At 42.7% G+C, this 20,535-nt stretch overlaps 1 protein-coding gene across 8 annotated transcripts in view; it reads left to right on the forward strand.

Annotated features, from left to right (window-relative positions):
- The window catches only part of TMEM132B (transmembrane protein 132B), a 354,195-nt gene that overhangs the window by 78,718 nt on the left and 254,942 nt on the right, over positions 1–20,535 (forward strand). For 3 of the 8 annotated variants that reach the window (XM_081540523.1, XM_081540521.1, XM_081540525.1), the window contains one exon: positions 3,227–3,990. The exons of 3 other annotated variants lie outside the window; for them this stretch is intronic. In XM_081540523.1, coding sequence (XP_081396649.1) covers positions 3,981–3,990 — 10 coding nt within the window. In that variant the 5' untranslated portion in view covers positions 3,227–3,980. The remainder of the gene's footprint in view (positions 1–3,226; positions 3,991–20,535) is intronic. 2 more of the 8 variants (XM_081540522.1, XM_081540524.1) reach the window with 1 other exon arrangement.

The raw sequence follows: 20,535 nt of genomic DNA on the forward strand, positions 1-20,535 counted from the left end.
TGATGATGATGTAGTAACTAGATACCTTGTTTACAAGTGGCAGAAATTCAACACAAAACAGGCTTAAGGAAAGGAGAACATTGGCTCACTAAAATGTCATATCTGGGAGGAACAGCTTCAGGCATGGCTATATCCAGGACTTGGTCCCTCTTCCTGCCTTGGCCACTGGTCTCTTTCTCAGGCTGCCACTTCAAGGAGTAGCCTGTGGCAATCTAGGGTCATACCATTGTTATAACTAGGGATGGAAAAGAGCTTCTCTTTCCTGGTTGTTTTAGCAGAAGTGACAAGATTGACTCTCACCAGATTTTCCTGCCTCTGAACTCATTACTGTTGCCAAAGGTTTGGACAGTACTGATTGGTCAGGTCTGGGTCACATGCCAGACCAAACCAAATAAAAATTGAGATGTTGGAATGACCACGTTGGGGAATGGTTGCTTGATATGCAAAGACAATGGATATTTCATTCAGCCAGGAGTTTTTAAGCCGATGTCATGCGTTTGATTGTTTTGAGAGCTGGGCTGCACTGTTCTGTGACCTCCAGCTGGAACCCTGCTCGGGACTATGGAGAGAAAGTCATGATGGTGGGAGGTTCAATCCAATCTCTCTCTCATTGTTGGCAAAATCTGCCAGACTCTGTTCACTTGTGACTGCTCGTTATAGTTAAGAGGTTGTGTTTTCGTTGCATTACTTTATCAAGCCAATTCATAGTAAAAGATATTGTAGCAATTTAAAAACCAGCCATACATTTTTGATATTCCTCCCAAGGAGAGATATGGGGTCTATGTCCCCTCCCCTTGAATATAGGCTGACTTGTGACAATGAGGTGAAAGTGATGCTGTGTGACTTCTGAGTCTAGGTCCTTAAAGGCCATGCAGCTTGTTTCTCCTGGAACTTCCCCTCTTGTGATAATTTCATCTCAGAGCCCAATCGCCATGCTGAGAGGAAGCCTAAGCCACATGCAGAGGCCATGGATAGGCCTCTGGTTGACAGCTGAGCCCAGCCTTCCAGCCGTCCAAGCTCATGCTCTGATGTATAAGTGAAAGAGCCTTCAGATGAATCAAGTCCAAGTCTTAGAGTCAGCCCAGCCATTTGGGTCTCCCCAGCTGAGACTGCCTTCTTTTTGAAGTGGACATCCCATCTCCTCTGTGCTTAGTCTGACTTCCTAAACCTCAGATTTTGTGAGCTATAATAAAATGGTGTTGGTCTACACCATTAAATGTGGGATGGATTTTTATGCAGTAAACAATGCAACAGGCATGCTCGCATTGCTGGCAGTATCTGTTGGACAAAGCCAGAACTGGCAGAGATTTCAGTATTACCCATACACTATTTGGTCCAGTATTTCTACTGCTGGAAATCTATCAAAAGGAAATAATCTCAAATGTGAAAAATGAATCAAGCATTACACACAGAAATGCTCTTTACAGTGCTATTCATAATAGTAAAACAACTTAGTTTTCCAATGAGGGGGATATGATTCCTTGATCAAACAATTTGGCTGCCATTGATCAAATAATTTGGCTGCCACAGTGTGCCAGGCACTGTGGACGGGCTGCCCATATATCACTTTTTAATCCTTCCAACAACCTTTCAGGTAGGAATTATGAACCCAATTCGCCCACTCTAAGAATGTGGAAATTGAGGCTTAGAAAGCTTATCACTTGCTCAAGGTTATAAGTAGCTACCCTGCTGACTCCAAAGTCAGGCTATTCAAAATAATCATGATACTGATTTAAGGCAGGAGAATGATTTAGAAAATCTATGGTAAAACCATTCAGTGGTGTATTAGGTATTCTTTATAAATGATGTGTATGAGGAATTTTTAATAATAGGAGAAAGTGTTTACGCGCAGTTAAGTGGGAGGAAAAATGCAGAACGAAAGCTGTATATTCAAGAAGATATCAACTTGATTAAAACTATGCAGAGAAAAAGAGCAAGAACTGTTGGATTGTGTGCAGAAGAGCCTCCCTAAGCCTTTCTGCATCTTAACTCTTCTACTATAAGCAAATGCCACAGAAGACAAAAGCACAAAGAGGATGTAATCAAAAGGTAACAATAGTCAAGCCTAATTAAACAATGAAATGACAAAAGAGTGATACAGTTGCTTGTTAGTTTAAATAAGCACATTACTATGATAATTGTGTTTTGCCTGTATTCTGTAAGTTGCATGGGGGAAACCTTTGTGTCTGGGCCAGGGTAGGAGGACCCCAGAGCCTTGGGTAGGGTTATTTTCTCCAGTCATGGTTCTGGGAAGTAAGGTCTACTAGCAACTCCTGCAGTGACTGAGGGGGTGAGATCCAGCCCGTTGGGGCAGGAGCTACAAGGGAACATGGGAGGGAAAGGATGGGAGAAAAACATGCATCACGGGCTGGGGAAGAGATTCTGGGAAGGTGCCGGTCACATGGACTGTCTCACCTTGAGCTTTGTGCGTGAGCTTCATGTATGCACATGTTCACATGTGTAATGTTAGAAAGATGCAGACAACTTGGGTGTCTGAGGCAGTCTGCTGTGCTGGAACCATGTCTGTGTCTGCTTAGACTTCTCTCTTGAATTAATTTCTTAAAGTGTGCACTAATTACAGAGGTGGCCCACAGCGTGCCATGCTTAAGGTTCTGATTTGAATTGGAGACTTGGTTCCACCATGAATTAGTGGCTTGGCCTTGGGCAAGATAGGATAGAGCCTTAGTTTTGCCTTCTTTGAAATGGGAACAAGGCTGCTTATTCACAGATTCATTTCCAGGATGAAATAAAAATGATATATCAAGCAAATGAGAAGCACTGTTGCTTTTGCAGATAGTAGCATGGAATGTAACCACATTATCTATGGTTGATGTCAGCTGCAGAGTCACCCAGAGCCGACCTGTCCAACAGAAATACAATGTGAACCTCATGTGTCATTTAATGTTTTCCAATAGCCACATTTACAAAGTAAAAAGGAACAGGTGGGATTTTAGTAATGTATTTTGTTTAACCCAATCTATCCAAAATGTTATTTTTTTGACGTGTAATCCATATGAACAGACAATTAATGAGATATTTACATTCCTTTTTTATACTCAGTCTTTAAACTCTGCTGAGGATTTTATATTTATATCACCTCTCAATTTGGATGCCAACTTTTCACCAGAAATGCTTGAGCTCTGTTGAGGTTGCATAAAATGCATAGTTGAAAAAGTAGATTCACACTCAAGTTCCTCTAGTAACTGAATTGAATGTCTGTTTGTAGATTCAGTTCGGTTGCTCGACTCTTTGCAAACCTGTGGACTGCAGCATGCCAGGCTTCCCTGTCCATCACCAGCTCCCGGAGATTGCTCAAACATGTCCATCGAGTCGGTGATGTCATCCAACCATCTCATGCTCTGTCGTCCCCTTCTCCTGCCTTCATTCTTTCCCAGCATCAGGGTCTTTTCCAGTGAGTCAGTTCTTCACATCAAGTGGCCAAAGTATTGGAACTTCAGCTTCAATATCAGTCCTTCCAATGAACACCCAGGACTGATCTCCTTTAGGATTGGCTGGTTTGATCTCCTTGCAGTCCAAGGGACTCTCAAGAGTCTTCTTCAATACCACAGTTCGAAAGCATCAATCCTTCAGCACTCAGCTTTCTTTATATTCCAACTCTCACATTCATACATGACTACTGGAAAAACCATAGCTTTGACTAGATGGACCTTTGTTGGCAAAGAAATGTCTCTGCTTTTTAATATGCTGTCTAGGTTGGTCGTAGCTTTTCTTCCAAGGAACAAGCGTCTTTTAATTTCATGGCTGTAGTCACCATCTTCATTTATTTTGGCGCCCAAGAAAATAAAGTCTCTCACTTTTCCATTGTTTCCCCATCTATTTGCCATGAAGTAATGGGAGATGATCCTTGTGGACTCGAAATCTGGTCTGTCTTCAGTCAGTTCAGTCGCTCAGTTGTGTCCAACTCTTTGTGACCCCATGGACTGCAGCACGCCATCCAGTCTTTACCACTTCCCAGCTGTATGACCTTGGGTGAGTAGCCTAACCTCTCTGATTCTCCGTGTCTTATCTGTAAAATGGGGATAGTAATAGTAACATCCATTCTTGGGACTGTGAGAATGAATATGAAGTCCTAAGAATGGTACCAGATACATGTAAATGCTGACTATTAGTTGTACAGCTCCAGTGCTTTGCAAAATATGTGTCAAACTGATTTTTAGCTTTGGCTTAGTTAAGTAGCCAAATGAGCCAATGCTAATAGAGCTATGAATAACAGCCACATCTAGAAGGCAGTGTAATATAGTGGCCAAGAGCACAGACCCTAGATCTAGCCTTCCAGTGTTCCAGGCTCTATTTTACTACATAGTAGCTGTGTGATCTGGGGAAGTTTATCTCTTTGCCTTGATTTTCTTCATTAGTAAAATGAGGTTAATTGGTTGTGTAAGATTTAAGCGATTGTATATACCAGAACCTGGTACCCAGTAGGTGTTGTATATTGTACCATTAATTAAAAAAATTTTTTATCTTATATTAGAATATGGTTGATTAACAATGTTGTGTTAGTTTCAGGTGTATAGCAAAGTGATTTGGTTATACATACACATGCATCTATTCTTTTACAAATTCTTTTCCCATTTCGGTTATTACAGAGTTCCCTATACTATATAGTAGGTCTTTGTTGGTTATCTGTTTTAATTAATAGCAGTGTGTACATATCAATCCCAAACTCCCAATCTATCCCTCTCTCCCCATCCTTCTCCCTTAGTAACTCTAAGGTCATTCTCTAAGTCTGTGAGTCTGTTTCTGTTTTGTAAATAAGTTTGTTGTCTTTTTTTAGATTCTGCATATAAGTGATGTCATATGATATTTGTCATTCTCTGTCTGACTTAGTATGACAATCTCTAGGTCTATTTGTGTTGCTGCAAATGACATTATTTTGTTCTTTTTTAATGGCTGAGTAAAATTCCATTGTGTTTATGTACCACACCTTCTTTATCCATTTCTCTGTTGATGGACATTTAGGTTGCTTCCATGGCTTGACTATTATAAACAGCACTGCAATGAGCATTGGGCTGCATGTATTGTTTTGAACCGTAGTTATATCCAGAACCATTGCTTTACTTTTAATACTATTTGTTGATGTACTATTATAAAAAGTCATCTTTCAGTTCATTAATATTTGCTGATTCAGAGGTAAACCTCTTTAGAACCATAAAAATTTTAGGAACCTTTAGAACAGAAGTTAGAATGGGTAGGAGTGTGCCTACTCCTGCCTATGGATGTGTTTTGTTTGGCTTGCTTAATGTCTGGCCCACAGAGAATAAAAAAAGGAAGTTAGTTGCCAAACTTTAAGAATAGAGAGGATTCAAATAAAAATCCAAATTTCCAACTTTTCTTGAAAAATTGTAAGACTGAGCCATCCTGGACCAGTCTTCTCTGTTGGCTGTTCATCACTCTGATGAAAAGTGTTAGTCACTCAGTTGTGTTGGACTCTTTGTGACCTCATGGACTGTAGCCCACCACCAGGCTCCTCTATGCATGGAATTCTCCAGGCAAGAATACTGGAGTGGGTTGTCATTCCCTACTCCAGCTGATCTTCCCGACCCAGGGATTGAACCTGGGTCTCTTGTATTGCAGGCAGATTCTTTACCATCTGAGCCACTAGAGAAACACTTGGCAATGGTAGGCTAGAGCTAGAGAGCTGCCTTGAGATGGAGTGTGTTCTGCAGTTAACCACAGACCTCACCACTCCCTTTTGCCTCTCCCCTGGTCTGCTTCACTCATTTACCTCCTCTGCTTTGCCACAGGCAGCATTTGAGCTGGAGGTCCTGGCGTCTATGTATAGATCTGAAGGTACATACAAAGGCCAATGTAAACTTCAGTGTAAATGTGGTTATCTGTTCACACTTGGTTTTTGCAAGAGGAACTTCGGGTCATTAGAATTGAAGCTGTGTGCCTGGGTCTGTGATGAAACCCATAGTTTTGTTCGTGACAGCACAGACTTCCTGGCCCACAGTCCTTCCCAGACATTCTCATCCCACTTGGTGCCAAATCTATCCTCCAAAACCCTGGAGTCATCCTTGGCTTTTCTTGATCTTTCATCCCACATCCTCTTGGCTGTACCTTCAAAATATGTACAGAATCAGTTTATTTCTCTCCCCACCCTGACTGCCTCCTGCCTCTCTGCTTCCTCTCTTGCTTCTAGTCTGTTCCTAACACAGTAGCCAGAGGGATCCTTTTTTTAATTAACAGACTATTTTTTTTAAAGGCAGTTTTATATTTACAGAAAAATGAGCAGCAAGTACAAAGAGTTCCCATATACTCCCAGGTACCCCAGTCTCCCCTATTATTAACAAAGAAAGGCAATGCCAAAGAATGCTCAAACTACTGCACGACTGCACTCATCTCACACGCTAGTAAAGTAATGCTCAAAATTCTCCAAGCCAGGCTTCAGCAATACGTGAACCATGAACTTCCAGATGTTCAAGCTGGGTTTAGAAAAGGCAGAGGAACCAGAGATCAAATTGCCAACATCCGATGGATCATCGAAAAAGCAAGAGAGTACCAGAAAAACATCTATTTCTGCTTTATTGACTATGCCAAAGCCTTTGACTGTGTGGATCACAATAAACTGTGGAAAATTCTTGAAGAGATGAGAATACCAGATCACCTGACCTGCCTCTTGGGAAACCTGTATGCAGGTCAGGAAGCAACAGTTAGAACTGGACATGGAACAGCAGACTGGTTCCAAATAGGAAAAGGAGTACGTCAAAGCTGTATATTGTCACCCTGCTTATTTAACTTCTATGCAGAGTACATCATGAGAAATGCTGGGCTGGAGGAAGCACAAGCTGGAATCAAGATTGCCGGGAGAAATATCAATAACCTCAGATATGCAGATGACACCATCTTATGGCAGAAAGTGAAGAAGAACTAAAGAGCCTCTTGATGAAAGTGAAAGAGAGTGAAAAAGTTGGCTTAAACCTCAACATTCAGAAAACTAAGATCATGGCATCTGGTCCCATCACTTCATGGCAGATAGATGGGGAAACAGTAGAAACAGTGGCTGACTTTATTTTTCTGAGCTCCAGAATCACTGCAGATGGTGACTGCAGCCATGAAATTAAAAGACACTTACTCCTTGGAAGGAAAGTTATGACCAACCTAGACAGCATATTAAAAAGCAGAGACATTACTTAGCTAACAGAGGTCCGTCTAGTCAAGGCTATGGTTTTTCCAGTGGTCATGTATGGTTGTGAGAGTTGGACTATAAAGACAGCTGAGCACTGAAGAACTGATGCTTTTGGACTGTGGTGTTGGAGAAGACTCTTGAGAGTCCCTTGGACTGCAAGGAGATCCAACTAGCCCATCCTAAAGGAGATCAGTCCTGGGTGTTCATTGGAAGGACTGATGCTGAAGCTGAAACTCCAATACTTTGGCCACCTGATGTGAAGAGCTGACTCATTGGAAAAGACCGTGATGCTGGGAAAGATTGAGGGCAGGAGGAGAAGGGGACGACAGAGGATGAGATGGCTGGATGGCATCACCGACTCGATGCACATGGGTTTGGGTGGACTCAGGGTGTTGGTGGTGGACAGGGAGGCCTGGCATGCTGTGGTTCATGGGGTTGCAAAGAGACACGAATGAGCAACTGAACTGAACTGTATTAGCATGGAACATTTTTTAAAACTGATCAGCCAGTGGTGTGATACATCATTACTAACTGAAGTCCATGGTTCACATTAGGGTTTGCTCTCTGTTGTGCATTCTGTGGCTTTTGACTAATGCAGATGTCATTTGTCCACCATTACAATGTTATACAGAATAGTTGCACTGCTCTAAAAATCCTCGACACTCCACCTGTTCACCTCTCCTTCTCACTGAAATGCTGGCAACCAATGATCTTACTGTCTTGGTAGTTTTGGATTTTCCAGAACACTACAGTATGCAGCCTTTCTGGATTGGCTTATTTCACTTAGCAGTATGCATTTAATGTACCTCCATGTCTTTTCATGGCTTAATAGCTCACTTTTATTGATGAATAATTTCCCATTGTATGGACATCCCAGTTACTTTACCCATTCATTTATTGATGGACAGCTTGGTTGTTTCCAGGTTTTGGTGGTATCTACTGAATTTTTACTATTTTTCTATTTCTTGCTCTCGTTCTTTCTTTGTTTTGGGTTCCACTTATTTTCTGCTTCTCTGGTTCTAACTGAACATTTGTATGACTCCAGGTTTCCTTCTCTCATATCAATTATACTTCTTTTTAAAAACTTTACTTAGTGATTGCCTTTGAGTTTGCAGTGTAATTCACAACTACTCCATGTCAGAGTGAGCTTTTATTTATTTATTTATTTTTAATAAATTTATTTTAGTTGAGGGCTAATTACTTTACAATATTGTAGTGTTTTTTGCCATACATTGACATGAATCAGCCATGGGTTTACATGTGTTCCCCATCCTGAACCCCCTCCCCCCTCCCTCCCCATCCCATCCCTCTGGGTCATCCCATTGCCCCAGCCCTGAGCATTTGTCTCATGCATCAAACCTGGAATGGTGTTCAGTTTCACATATGATAATATACATGTTTCAATGCTATTCTCTCAGAACGTCCCACCCTCACCTTCTCCCTCAGAGTCCATAAGACTGTTCTATGCATCTGTGTCTCTTATTCTGTCTCGCATATAGGGTTATCGTTACCATCTTTCAAATTCCATATATATGCATTAGTATACTGTATTGGTGTTTTTCTTTCTGGCTTACTTCATTCTGTATAATGGGCTCCAGTTTCATCCATCTCAATAGAACCGATTCAAATGTATTTTTTTTTAATGGCTGAGTAATATTCCATTGTGTATATGTACCACAGCTTCCTTATCCATTCATCTGCTGATGGACATCTAGGTTGCTTCCATTTCCTGGCTATTGTAAACAGTGCTGCGATGAACATTGGGGTACACGCGTCTCTTTCAATTCTGGTTTCCTTGGTGTGTATGCCCAGCAGTGGGATTGCTGGGTCATATGGCAGTTCTATTCCCAGTTTTTTAAGGAATCTCCACACTGTTCTCCATAGTGGCTGTACTAGTTTGCATTCCCACCAACAGTGTAAGAGGATTCCCTTTTCTCCACACCTTCTCCAGCATTTATTGCTTGTAGACTTTTGGATAGCAGCCACTTTGACTGGTGTGAAATGGTACCTCATTGTGGTTTTGATTTGCATTTCTCTAATAATGAGTGATGTTGAGCATCTTTTCATGTGTTTGTTAGCCATCTGTATGTCTTCTTTGGAGAAATGTCTGTTTAGTTCTTTGGCCCATTTTTTGATTGGGTCGTTTATTTTTCTGGAATTCAGCTGCAGGAGTTGCTTGTATATTTTTGAGATTTATCTCTGGGCTTTCTATTTTGTTCCATTGATCTATATTTCTATCTTTGTGCCAGTACCATACTGTCTTGATGACTGTGGCTTTGTAGAGCCTGAAGTCAGGTAGGTTGATTACTCCAGTTCCATTCTTCTTTCTCAAGATTGCTTTGGCTATTCGAGGTTTCTTATATTTCCATACAAATTGTGAAATGATTTGTTCTAGTTCTGTGAAAAATACCGTTGGTAGCTTGATAGGGATTGCATTGAATCTATAGATTGCTTTGGGTAGTATACTCATTTTCACTATATTAATTCTTCCAATCCATGAACACGGTATATTTCTCCATCTGTTTGTATCCTCTTTGATTTCTTTCCTCAGTGTTTTATAGTTTTCTATATATAAGTCTTTTGTTTCTTTAGGTAGATATATTCCTAAGTATTTTATTCTTTCTGTTGCAATGGTGAATGGTATTGTTTCCTTAATTTCTCTTTCTGTTTTCTCATTATTGGTGTATAGGAATGCAAGGGATTTCTGTGTGTTAATTTTATATCCTGCAACTTTACTATATTCATTGATTAGCTCTAGTAATTTTCTGGTAGAATCTTTAGGGTTTTCTATGTAGAGGATCATGTCATCTGCAAACAGTGATAGTTTTACTTCTTCTTTTCCTATCTGTATTCCTTTTATTTCTTTTTCTGCTCTGATTGCTGTGGCCAAAACTTCCAAAACTACGTTGAATAGTAGTGGTGAAAGTGGGCACCCTTGCCTTGTTCCTGACTTTAGGGGAAATGCTTTCAATTTTTCACCATTGAGGATAATGTTTGCTGTGGGTTTGTCATATATAGCTTTTATTATGTTGAGGTATGTTCCTTCTATTCCTGCTTTCTGGAGGGTTTTTATCATAAATGGATGTTGAATTTTGTCAAAGGCTTTTTCTGCATCTATTGAGATAATCATATGGTTTTTATCTTTCAATTTGTTAATGTGGTGTATCACATTGATTGATTTGCGGATGTTAAAGAAACGTTGCATTCCTGGGGTAAAGCCCACTTGGTCATGATGTATGATCTTTTTAATATGATGTTGGATTCTGTTTGCTAGAATTTTATTAAGGATTTTTGCATCTATGTTCATCAGTGATATTGGCCTGTAGTTTTCTTTTTTTGTGGCATCTCTGTCTGGTTTTGGAATTAGGGTGATGGTGGCCTCATAGAATGAGTTTGGAAGTTTACCATCTTCTGCAATTTTCTGGAAGAGTTTGAGTAGGATAGGTGTTAGCTCTTCTCTAAATTTTTGGTAGAATTCAGCTGTGAAGCTGTCTGATCCTGGGCTTTTGTTTGCTGGAAGATTTCTGATTACAGTTTTGATTTCCATGCTTGTGATGGGTCTGTTAAGATCTTCTATTTCTTCCTGGTTCAGTTTTGGAAAGTTATACTTTTCTAAGAATTTGTCCATTTCTTCCAAGTTGTCCATTTTATTGGCATATAGCTATTGATAGTAGTCTCTTATGATTCTTTGTATTTCTGTGGAGTCTGTTGTGATCTCTCCATTTTCATTTCTAATTTTGTTGATCTGATTCTTCTCCCTTTGTTTCTTGATGAGTCTGGCTAATGGTTTGTCAATTTTGTTTATCTTCTCAAAAAACCAGCTTTTAGTTTTGTTGATTTTTGCTATGGTCTCTTTTGTTTCTTTTGCATTTATTTCTGCCCTAATTTTTAAGATTTCTTTCCTTCTACTAAGCCTGGGGTTCTTCATTTCTTCCTTCTCTAGTTGCTTTAGGTGTAGAGTTAGGTTATTTATTTGATTTTTTTCTTGTTTCTTGAGGTACTCCTGTATTGCTATGAACCTTCCCCTTAGCATTGCTTTTATAGTGTCCCATAGGTTTTGGGTTGTTGTGTTTTCATTTTCATTCGTTTCTATGCATATTTTGATTTCTTTTTTGATTTCTTCTTTGATTTGTTGGTTATTCAGAAGCGTGTTGTTTAGCCTCCATATGTTGGAATTTTTAATAGTTTTTTTCCTGTAATTGAGGTCTAAACTTACTGCATTGTGGTCAGAGAAGATGACTGGGATGATTTCTATTTTTTTGAATTTACCAAGGCTAGATTTATGGCCCAGGATGTGATCTATCCTGGAGAAAGTTCCGTGTGCACTTGAGAAAAAGATGAAATTGATTGTTTTGGGGTGGAAACTCCTGTAAATATCAATTAAATCTAACTTGTCTATTGTATCATTTAAAGTTTGTGTTTCCTTGTTAATTTTCTGTTTAGTTGATCTATCCATATATGTGAGTGGAGTATTAAAGTCTCCCACTATTATTGTGTTATTGTTAATTTCCCCTTTCATACTTGTTAGTATTTGCCTTACATATTGTGGTGCTCCTATATTGGGTGCATGTATATTTATAATTGTTATATCTTCTTCTTGGATTGATCCTTTGATCATTATGTAGTGTCCTTCTTTGTCTCTTTTCACAGCCTTTATTTTAAAGTCTATTTTATCTGAAATAAGTATTGTGACTCCTTCTTTCTTTCGGTCTCCATTTGCATGAAATATGTTTTTCTATCCCTTCACTTTCAGTCTTTATGTGTCCCTGGTTTTGAGGTGGGTCTCTTGTAGACAGCATATATAGGGGTCTTGTTTTTGTATCCATTCAGCCAGTCTTTGTCTTTTGGTTGGGGCATTCAACCCATTTACATTTAAGGTAATTATTGATAAGTATGGTCCCGTTGCCATTTACTTTGTTGTTTTGAGTTCGTGTTTAAACATCCTTTCTGTGTTTCCTGCTTAGAGAAGATCCTTTAGCATTTGTTGGAGAGCTGGTTTGGTGGTGTTGAATTCCCTCAGCTTTTGCTTGTCTGTAAAGCTTTTGAATTCTCCTTCATATCTGAATGAGATCCTTGCTGGGTACAGTAATCTGGGTTGTAGATTATTCTCTTTCATTACTTTAAGTATGTCCTGCCATTCCCTTCTAGCCTGAAGAGTTTCTACTGAAAGATCAGCTGTTATCCTTATGGAGATCCCCTTGTGTGTTATTTGTTGTTTTTCCCTTGCTGCTTTTAATATTTGTTCTTTGTGTTTGATCTTTGTTAATTTGATTAATATGTGTCTTGGGGTGTTTCGCCTTAGGTTTACCCTGTTTGGGACTCTCTGGGTTTCTTGGACTTCTGTGACTATTTCCTTCCCCATTTTAGGGAAATTTTCAACTATTATCTCCTCGAGTATTTTTTCATGGCCTTTCCTTTTATCATCTTCTTCTGGGACTCCTATGATTCAAATGTTGGGGCGTTTCATATTGTCCCAGAGGTCCCTGAGGTTTTCCTCATTTCTTTTGATTCTTTTTTCCTCTGTGCTTCGTTTATTTCCATCATTCTATCTTCTACCTCACTTATCCTATTTTCTGCCTCCGTTATTCTACTGCTGGTTCCCTCCAGAGTGTCTTTTATCTCCTTTATTTCATTATTCATTATATATTGACTCCTTTTTATTTCTTTTAGTTCCTTGATAAACATTTCTTGCATCTTCTCAATCCTTGTCTCCAGGCTGTTTATCTGTAACTCCATTTTGTTTTCAAGATTTTGGATCATTTTCATTATCATTATTTTAAGTTCTTTTTCAGATAGATTCCCTATCTCCTCCTCTTTTGTTTGGTTTGGTGGGCATTTATCATTTTCCTTTACTTGCTGAGTATTTCTCTGCCTTTTCATCTTGTTTAGATTCCTGTGTTTGGCGTGGCCTTTCTGTATTCTGGTAGTTTGAAGTTCCTCTTTATTGTGGAGGTTCCTCACTGTGGGTGGGGTTGGATGGGTGGCTTGTCAAGGTTTCGTAGTTGGGGGAGCTTGTGTCGGTGTTCTGGTGGGTAGAGCTGGATTTCTTCTCTCTAGAGTGCAATGGAGTGTCCAGTATTGAGTTTTGAGATGTCTATGGATTTGGTGTGCCTCTGGGCAGCCTGTATATTGATGCTCAGGGCTATGTTCCTGCGTTACTGGAGAATTTGCGTGGTATGTCTTGCTCTGGAACTTATTGGCTCTTGGGTGGAGCTTGGTTTCAGTGTATATGTGGAGGCTTTTGGATGATCTCTTAGTAATTAATGTTTCCTCTGGCTTTCAGTCTTATTCTTGCAGTAGCCTCAAGACTTCTCCATCCATACAGCATCAATAATAAAACTTTTAGGTTAATGGTGAAAAGATTCTCCACAGTGAGGGATACCCAGAGAGGTTCACTGAGTTACATGGAGAGGTGAAGGGGGGCAGGGGGTTGAGGTGACCAGGAGGAGAAGAGGAGAACTCAAACGTGGAGAGAGCAGTCTATCCAGTAAGCACTTCCCTCTGTGCTCTCCACAGTCTGGAACCCTCAGAGCGGTTCACGGAGATACATAGAGAGGGGGGAGGAAGGTAATAGAGGTGAGCATGAGTAGAAAGGGAGGAATCAAGAGGGGCGAGAGAGATCTGGGCAGTATTCTGTTCCCGAAGTGTTCTCCAGTGCCCAGAACACCCTCAGAGATTCACAGAATTGGGTTGAGAAGAGAAGGAGGAGGGTGGGAGATAGAGGTTCCCTGGGGGAGAAGAAAGAGCGTCAACAGGAGGAGAGAGTAGTCAAGCCAGTAATCCCACTCCTGAGTAAAAATGGGTACTAAAGATTGGGTTCTTAAATGTACAAAATTGATATCAAATATGTAAAACAAAGATTAAAAATCTAGAGTAGAGGTTAGACTCTAAAAAAAATACAATATAAAAAAAGAAAAAAAACAAAATCACAAAAAGTATAAGATATATGTATGCAATTTGCTTTAAAAATAGGGTTTTTTTTTTGTAAGGTAATAGTGGGTTATAAAAATGAAAATTAAAGGTGTAATAGAGGACTTAAAGAAAAAAGAAAAAAATTTTAAAAAAATGATAATAGTAAAAATATATCCAGAACTTTCTCTGGAGCTGTTGTGAGCAGTGTGGGGTCTGTTCAGTTTCAGATAGATCCTTGTCTCTGCTTATACTTTTCAAGATCTATAGGCCCCTTTCAATGTAGTCGGTGTTAAGTACAGGGATTTTAATCTGTTGGCCTGTCACTTCCAAAGCGCTTCCCTCTGTTTATTTGGCTTCTGTTTGCAGGTCTCTTCAGTGTCTAATTTCTGCCCTGCCACAAAGGGGCGGAGGTGGTCTCTTTAGGTTCGCTTGTTCAGTCTTGCTGTGGGGAGGGAGGAACACCGCAAACCTATATCACTGGCGTGTGTGTGGAGAGCTCGCAGTGTCTCGGCCGCACTGGGTTCGCCCCCGCTCACGGCGTGTGTGCTTTCCCAGTCTGCCCTGCTCAGGCTTCAGGTTACTCTGCTGGGGAGTGGGCCCTGAGATGCGTGCACTTCCCAGGTCTAAGCTGCTTAGGTTCAGGTTCCCGGGCACTCCACAAAGGTGCAGACTCGGTTGGGCCCGCGGTTTGTGCCGTTCCGGTCGGAGCAGCTCAGGCAGCCAGGAGTTTGGCGAGCGCACTCTCCCCTGTTGGGCCGGTGCGGCTTATCACCTCCCTGGTCCCCGCCTCCGTTTACAGGCGCGCCCGGCTCCGGTGTGCTTCGTGTCAGTTCTGGGGAGCTGGTCTCTGGCTGCGACCCTCCCGGCAGCTGTCGACCCTCCGGGATCTCAGGCAGTCTTTGCTTAGAAACTGTGAGCCTGTTTGCAGTTTGGTAGGGTGCCCTCTCTGGGGCCGAGTTTGCCCCTTTCCGGCTCTGGCTGGCCCCACCTGCCTGCTGCGTCCGGCGGGGGATGGGGCGGTCCGCAGCCGGCTAGCTCTCCTCTGGTATTGCTCAATTCTTTGTTCTGTGAGCCGGCCGGCAGTGCCTTAGATTTGGGCTTTTCGCGGGATAGTTCTCTCTGGCTGTCCCACAGTTTAGGTTACTATCTCACGTTAGCTCCCTCAGATTGCCCTCAGGGCGTTCGGGCCCAGTCCTTACCCTAAGCGGTGCCGCCCGCTCCTCTCCGTTCAGCCCCAACTTGCTGGTGGCGGATGCAAGCGTCTGGGGTTCTTTGCTGGAAGTTGCCTTTAGGCACGTAATCTGTGGGTTTTATTTATTTTTTCTCCCTGTTATGTTGCCCTCCGAGATTCAAAATCTTCCCCCAAACCTGCCAGTGAGAGGGTTTCCTGGTGTTTGGAAACTTCTCCTCTTTTACGACTCCCTCCCCGGGACAGGTCTCCGTCCCTAACTCTTTTGTCTCTCTTTTTATCTTTTATATTTTGTCCTACCTCCTTTCGAAGATAATGGTCTGTTTTTCTGGATGCCTGATGTTCTCTGCCAGCGTTCAGTAGTTGTTTTGTGAAGTTTGCTCAGCATTCAGATGTTCTCTTGATAAATTTGTGGGGGAGAGAGTGGTCTCCCCGTCCTATTCCTCTGCCATCTTAGCCCCGCCCCCCAGAGTGAGCTTTTAAAAGCCTAAATTAGATCATGTTCTTCCTCTGCTCAGAACCTACAAAGACTCCATCTCACTCAAATAAAAGCCAGATCCTCAAGGTGGTCTGGCGTGACCTGACCTGGGATGTTTCTGAGCCCACCTCCTCCTTACCCTCTTGCTCCAGGCACACTGGCCTCCTCACTTTTCTTCAAACTTGTGTGTACCTCCTGCCCCTAAGCCTTTGCTCTCTCCCGCAAGAGTGCTCTTCCCAGATACCTGTTTGGCCACCTGCCTCACCTCCTTCCAACTTTGCTCAGATTCCACCACCCATCATGGCTTTCTTTAGTGACCCCTTTCTTCATGCTATCATACTACCTGACCCCCAAGCACACCAATCCTTCCTGGTCCTGCCCTGTTTTCCCGTTGCTCATGTCCCCTCTACAGTCTATGTCATTTGCTTGTTATGTGTGTGGTTTGTTGTCTGTTTCCTCCCGAGAGAATGTCTACCCCGTGAGGCAGGAGCCATGCCTGCCTGTTCTCTGGTGGGTCCTGAGTGCCTTGCTATGTCCTCTTAGCAAGTGCTCACAACTGTCCGTCCAATGAATGGGTACGCACGTGAATGTTGGCTGCAAAGTGTCTTTTCAGACAAACTCTTTAGCACTGTACCAAGAATCATAGAATTAGGATCAGGTTGTTTGGAGGGCACCAGAGCTAACCAGGCTCCTTACACTTAAGTCTGGGATCAGAGTGAGAGGAGCCAAGGAAAGCTATTAAGCCCACAGCCTTGGCTGGGTAATCTTAACGGTGCTCAGTTGGTCTTGTAGATTTCCAGCTGCTGCTATGGAGGGTGTACATTCGTCCCTAATTGGTCTTTGAGGGCAGCCTGACTGTTAATGAGCTTGTCTGGGGGTGGGGAGCAGTGCTCTAGGCCCATAGGAGAGGGTCAAAGAGCGGGGGGTGGGGGCTATAAGTCACTGCGCTGGACACAGATCAGAACGTTCTCAGTCTGCTCCCCGGTCCTGCCTGGGTCAGTGTTGAATGGCTTTTCCCGCTTGGTGAAGCGAGCATCCTTACACCACCGGGGTGGATGGGAGGTGGAGGGACCCGCCACCCCTTGGAAGGGGGTTGTCTCCTGTCCCCAGGCAGGTGCATGAGTGGCACTGTCATTTCAGCCTTCCCAACACAGGTGAAGACCTGGTGGGTGCCAAGCGGTTGAGCGGGTCCCTCCTCTGAGTACCTGCCTTGGCTCACTGTCACCAGATGGCCTCTTCTGGCAATCCTCTGCATGTAGAACCTGGGCAGGGGTCAGGAGTCGGAGGATGGCCAGCCTTCTGGTTTAGTGCTGCCCCAACACTATGCATCCTTGACATTTTAGGAAGCCAAATAGGACACTTTGGCAGCTGCCCATGCTGGCCATTCATCTCATCAACATTTATTAAACAACACCTACTGTGCATCTTACATTGTGCTCCATGCTGGGTTTACTAGATGGAGCAGTTGTAGCTTCTGTCCTCACTTATCTGCAACCAAGTAAGTGGAATAAAGAACTGAGATGCTCAGTGAGGGGTGGGGTGTCCAAAATGTCAACCAATTCAGCACCAGCACTAGCCCATCGCAGTGATGGTTCTCTAACCCACCAGTGTGATTTCCAGAACATGAGCCCTGGAAGGGATGGAGACAAGATCTTCCAGGGATGGGTGGACACATCAAAGAGTGAGAAATCTGGCAAGGTTTACGTGTTGATTCCCATCTCCTCCCACCTACATGATGACTCTTCATTAGCTCTTTCTCCTGTATTATTGACCCCTGCTCTCTTCTGGACCATTCCCAACAGCAAACACGCTCCATCTTAAAGAAATACCCTTGACACCCCTCTTCCATCCTTCCCCACCAGCTACTACTTCCCTCATTTCTCTACCTAAAATAGGGATTGCCCCCTCCTCTTAGCCTGCTCTGTTTTCTTTATATTCCTTGTCACAGCCTGCCATAGCCAGAAGCTGTGGGGAAGCTGAGTTAGCCCCCAGCTGGCATCAGCCAACATCTTGACCCGCAAGTGTGGTCCAAGAGAAGTGATCCATCGATGACGTTAGCCCTCCCCCTCCACACCTTATATGATGCAGAGACTCTGTCCAACAAAGGGAAAATCTCTGTAATAATAATAACAACAACAACATCCACAATAACTCCCATTTATGGAGTGATTGGTGGATACTAGGACCTGGTCCAAACACTTCGGGAGAATTAACTCGTTTAATCCTCACAGCAGCTTTGTGAGATAGGAGGAGATAAAAATTAGCCTGTTTTATAGACAGGACACGAAGACACAGAGAGGTATATAACTTCCTCAAGTCACCCAGCTGGCAAGAGAATGCCTCAGCTCCTTCATTCTTTGTGGAGAGAATGCCCCAGCTCCATGGATTGTGTGGATATGCTCCTGAAGCCTTACAAAGACCACTTGCCTACTTTCCAATCTGTCCTCCAACTTCCTCCAGGAGTTGCCACCAGTGTTCAGCCGTGGGTGGGAGTTTAGTTGGGTAGTTCCACTTCAGCTCTTAGAGGCTTGAGGGGAGTGAATACTGCTGACATCTTTGAACTGCACACCTTCACATGCTGTTGCGAGGCTGGAATTTGTCTTAGCCTCGATGCATCAGCTGGAGCCCACACTTGAAGTTCTGACAGGAAGCAGGGGTCCAATTTTAATGACTTATCAGTGCTGCATGCGATGGCAGCCACATGTCCCAAAGCTGGGGGAAGCCTGTCTGTTAAAAGTTAATGATCTAAGAAGTCCTGACATAAAGTAAAACCTTGAGTGAAATTCCATGGTGTTGTGGACAGTTAATTCTTTATTAGGTTTTCCTAAGACTGGGCTAAAAAGCATTTATTCTTTTTTAAGGTGTGTGTTAACACGTCATTGCATTTTATCGATGCATTGATCTTCATTTGGCTGATTTGGGGCGGGGAGTGGAAATTTTCTGTGCTGTGGTGTGGCAGACAACTTCCTAACACATTACCGACCTGTAATTTTTGTTTTCGTGGGGATCTCGAGTTTGAAAGAGGAGGCAAATGAGTACCAGATGGGGCTGTTTGTGTTCATTCATGGCTGGCTGGTGTTGAATCTCTTTCTCTGTTGCCGTGTGTGTTTAACAACTTCATACTCCACTGAAGTTAGAGATCACGTTAGTTTGTTTTGTCTGAGAGAGCCTCGATAATGTGCTTTTTTGGAGAGAGGAGAAAAAGTTGAAAGTTCCAGGCTTCACTAGTTTTGTTGCTATAGCAGTTGTCAAAGCTGAGGTTCATTGTTTTTGGAGTCTGGTGCCAGGAACAGAAACTCAGACACCCCGGGGGCCAGGCAGGTGAGATGATGGGTTGATGTGGCCAGTTGGGGGCCACCGTTGGCTGCCTGGTCCAATGAGAGCAGACGCTACTCGTCTCCAGGCAGGAAGAGGGGTCCAGTTGCCAGATCTTCCAATTTTTCAAACCATTACTGGAAATCTGGACTTTTATGAGAAATGGGGGAAATAAATCTAAATTAAAAAATACTATGCAGGCTTCATAAAACACACCTGCTGCCCAATGTAGCTGTTGGAACCTCAGGTTTTAGCAGATGGTGCATGAGACTTATTCATCTTGTCTCCAACCAACTCCTTCCCGTGAGTCCTAGACTTCTCTGTCTGACCATCTATGTGACATCTCTCCCTGGAGGTCTCAGGGCATCTCCTCCTTACCTGGTCTTTGCTCCGAACCCATTTCTCCTGCAGCCTTCTGTATTTCTGTCGATGACAACTTCATCCTTCTAGCTGTTCAGGTTGAAATGCCTGGAACCATCTTTGATTCCTCTTCTCTCTATCAAATACAAGACATTAGCAATTGTTGAGACTCTACCTTCTAATAAGTATATCCAGAATCTGATCCTTTCTCCCTTCCCCCACACCACTGCCTGACCCTGCTCCCAGCTGCCATCATTGTTTGCCTGGACTGTTGCAGTAGTCTTGTGCCTGGTCTCCCAGCTCCCTGGTCTCATTTCACATCAATCCTTTCTCCTTTAGCAACTAGAGAAGCTCTGCTAAGTGTTAATTGGACCACATCCCTCTTCTGCTCACAATGTTTCAATGGCACTAGTCTCACTCCAAATAAAAGCCATTCTCCTTAAAATGGACCAGAGTATCCTAAGTGATCAGGCTTCTCCACTTGGTCTTCAGTTCTTACCTGTTTACTTGACCCATGGGGACACAGAAGCATCCTACTGTCTCTGGCATTTCCCAGGCATGTTCCTGCCTTAGGATATTTGCACCTGTTGTTCCATCATCCTGGAGCCTCATTCATTCTCTTGCCCTTGCTTTCTCAGACCTTTCTGCCAGTGGCCTTTGCTGAGAGAAGGTTCTTGGCCATCCTATCTAGCACTGTGACCATCCTCCTCCCTTCTGTCAATGTTCTTTATCCCCTTCTTGTCTTTATTTTTCTTCATGGTCCTTGAAATTGCTAATGTGCTATACATTTAATTTTTAAATATATTTTTATTTATTTGGTTGTGCTGGGTCTTAGTTGCAGCGTATGAACTCACATTGAGTTGTGGGATCTTAGTTTCCCAGCAAGGGTTTGAACCTAGGCTGTGTGCACTGGAATGCAGAGTCTTAGCCACTGGACCATCAGGGAAGTCCTTAATTTTTTTTTATTCTGTGAATGGTCTTTCTTTTCCCCACCAAAACGTCTGCCCCACAAGCCCTAAGATTTCTGTCTGGCACATGGAGAGGGCTCATTTTCAAACTAGTGAATGAATGGTGTAGATTCAGAAAGGTTTTGAGCATTATTAATACAAATGCATGGATTTATATGTAGTT

The sequence above is a fragment of the Giraffa tippelskirchi genome, chromosome 11 (genome assembly GCF_054371585.1).
Source record: "Giraffa tippelskirchi isolate mGirTip1 chromosome 11, T2T-mGirTip1v1.2.pri, whole genome shotgun sequence".
Taxonomy (NCBI): domain Eukaryota; kingdom Metazoa; phylum Chordata; class Mammalia; order Artiodactyla; family Giraffidae; genus Giraffa; species Giraffa tippelskirchi.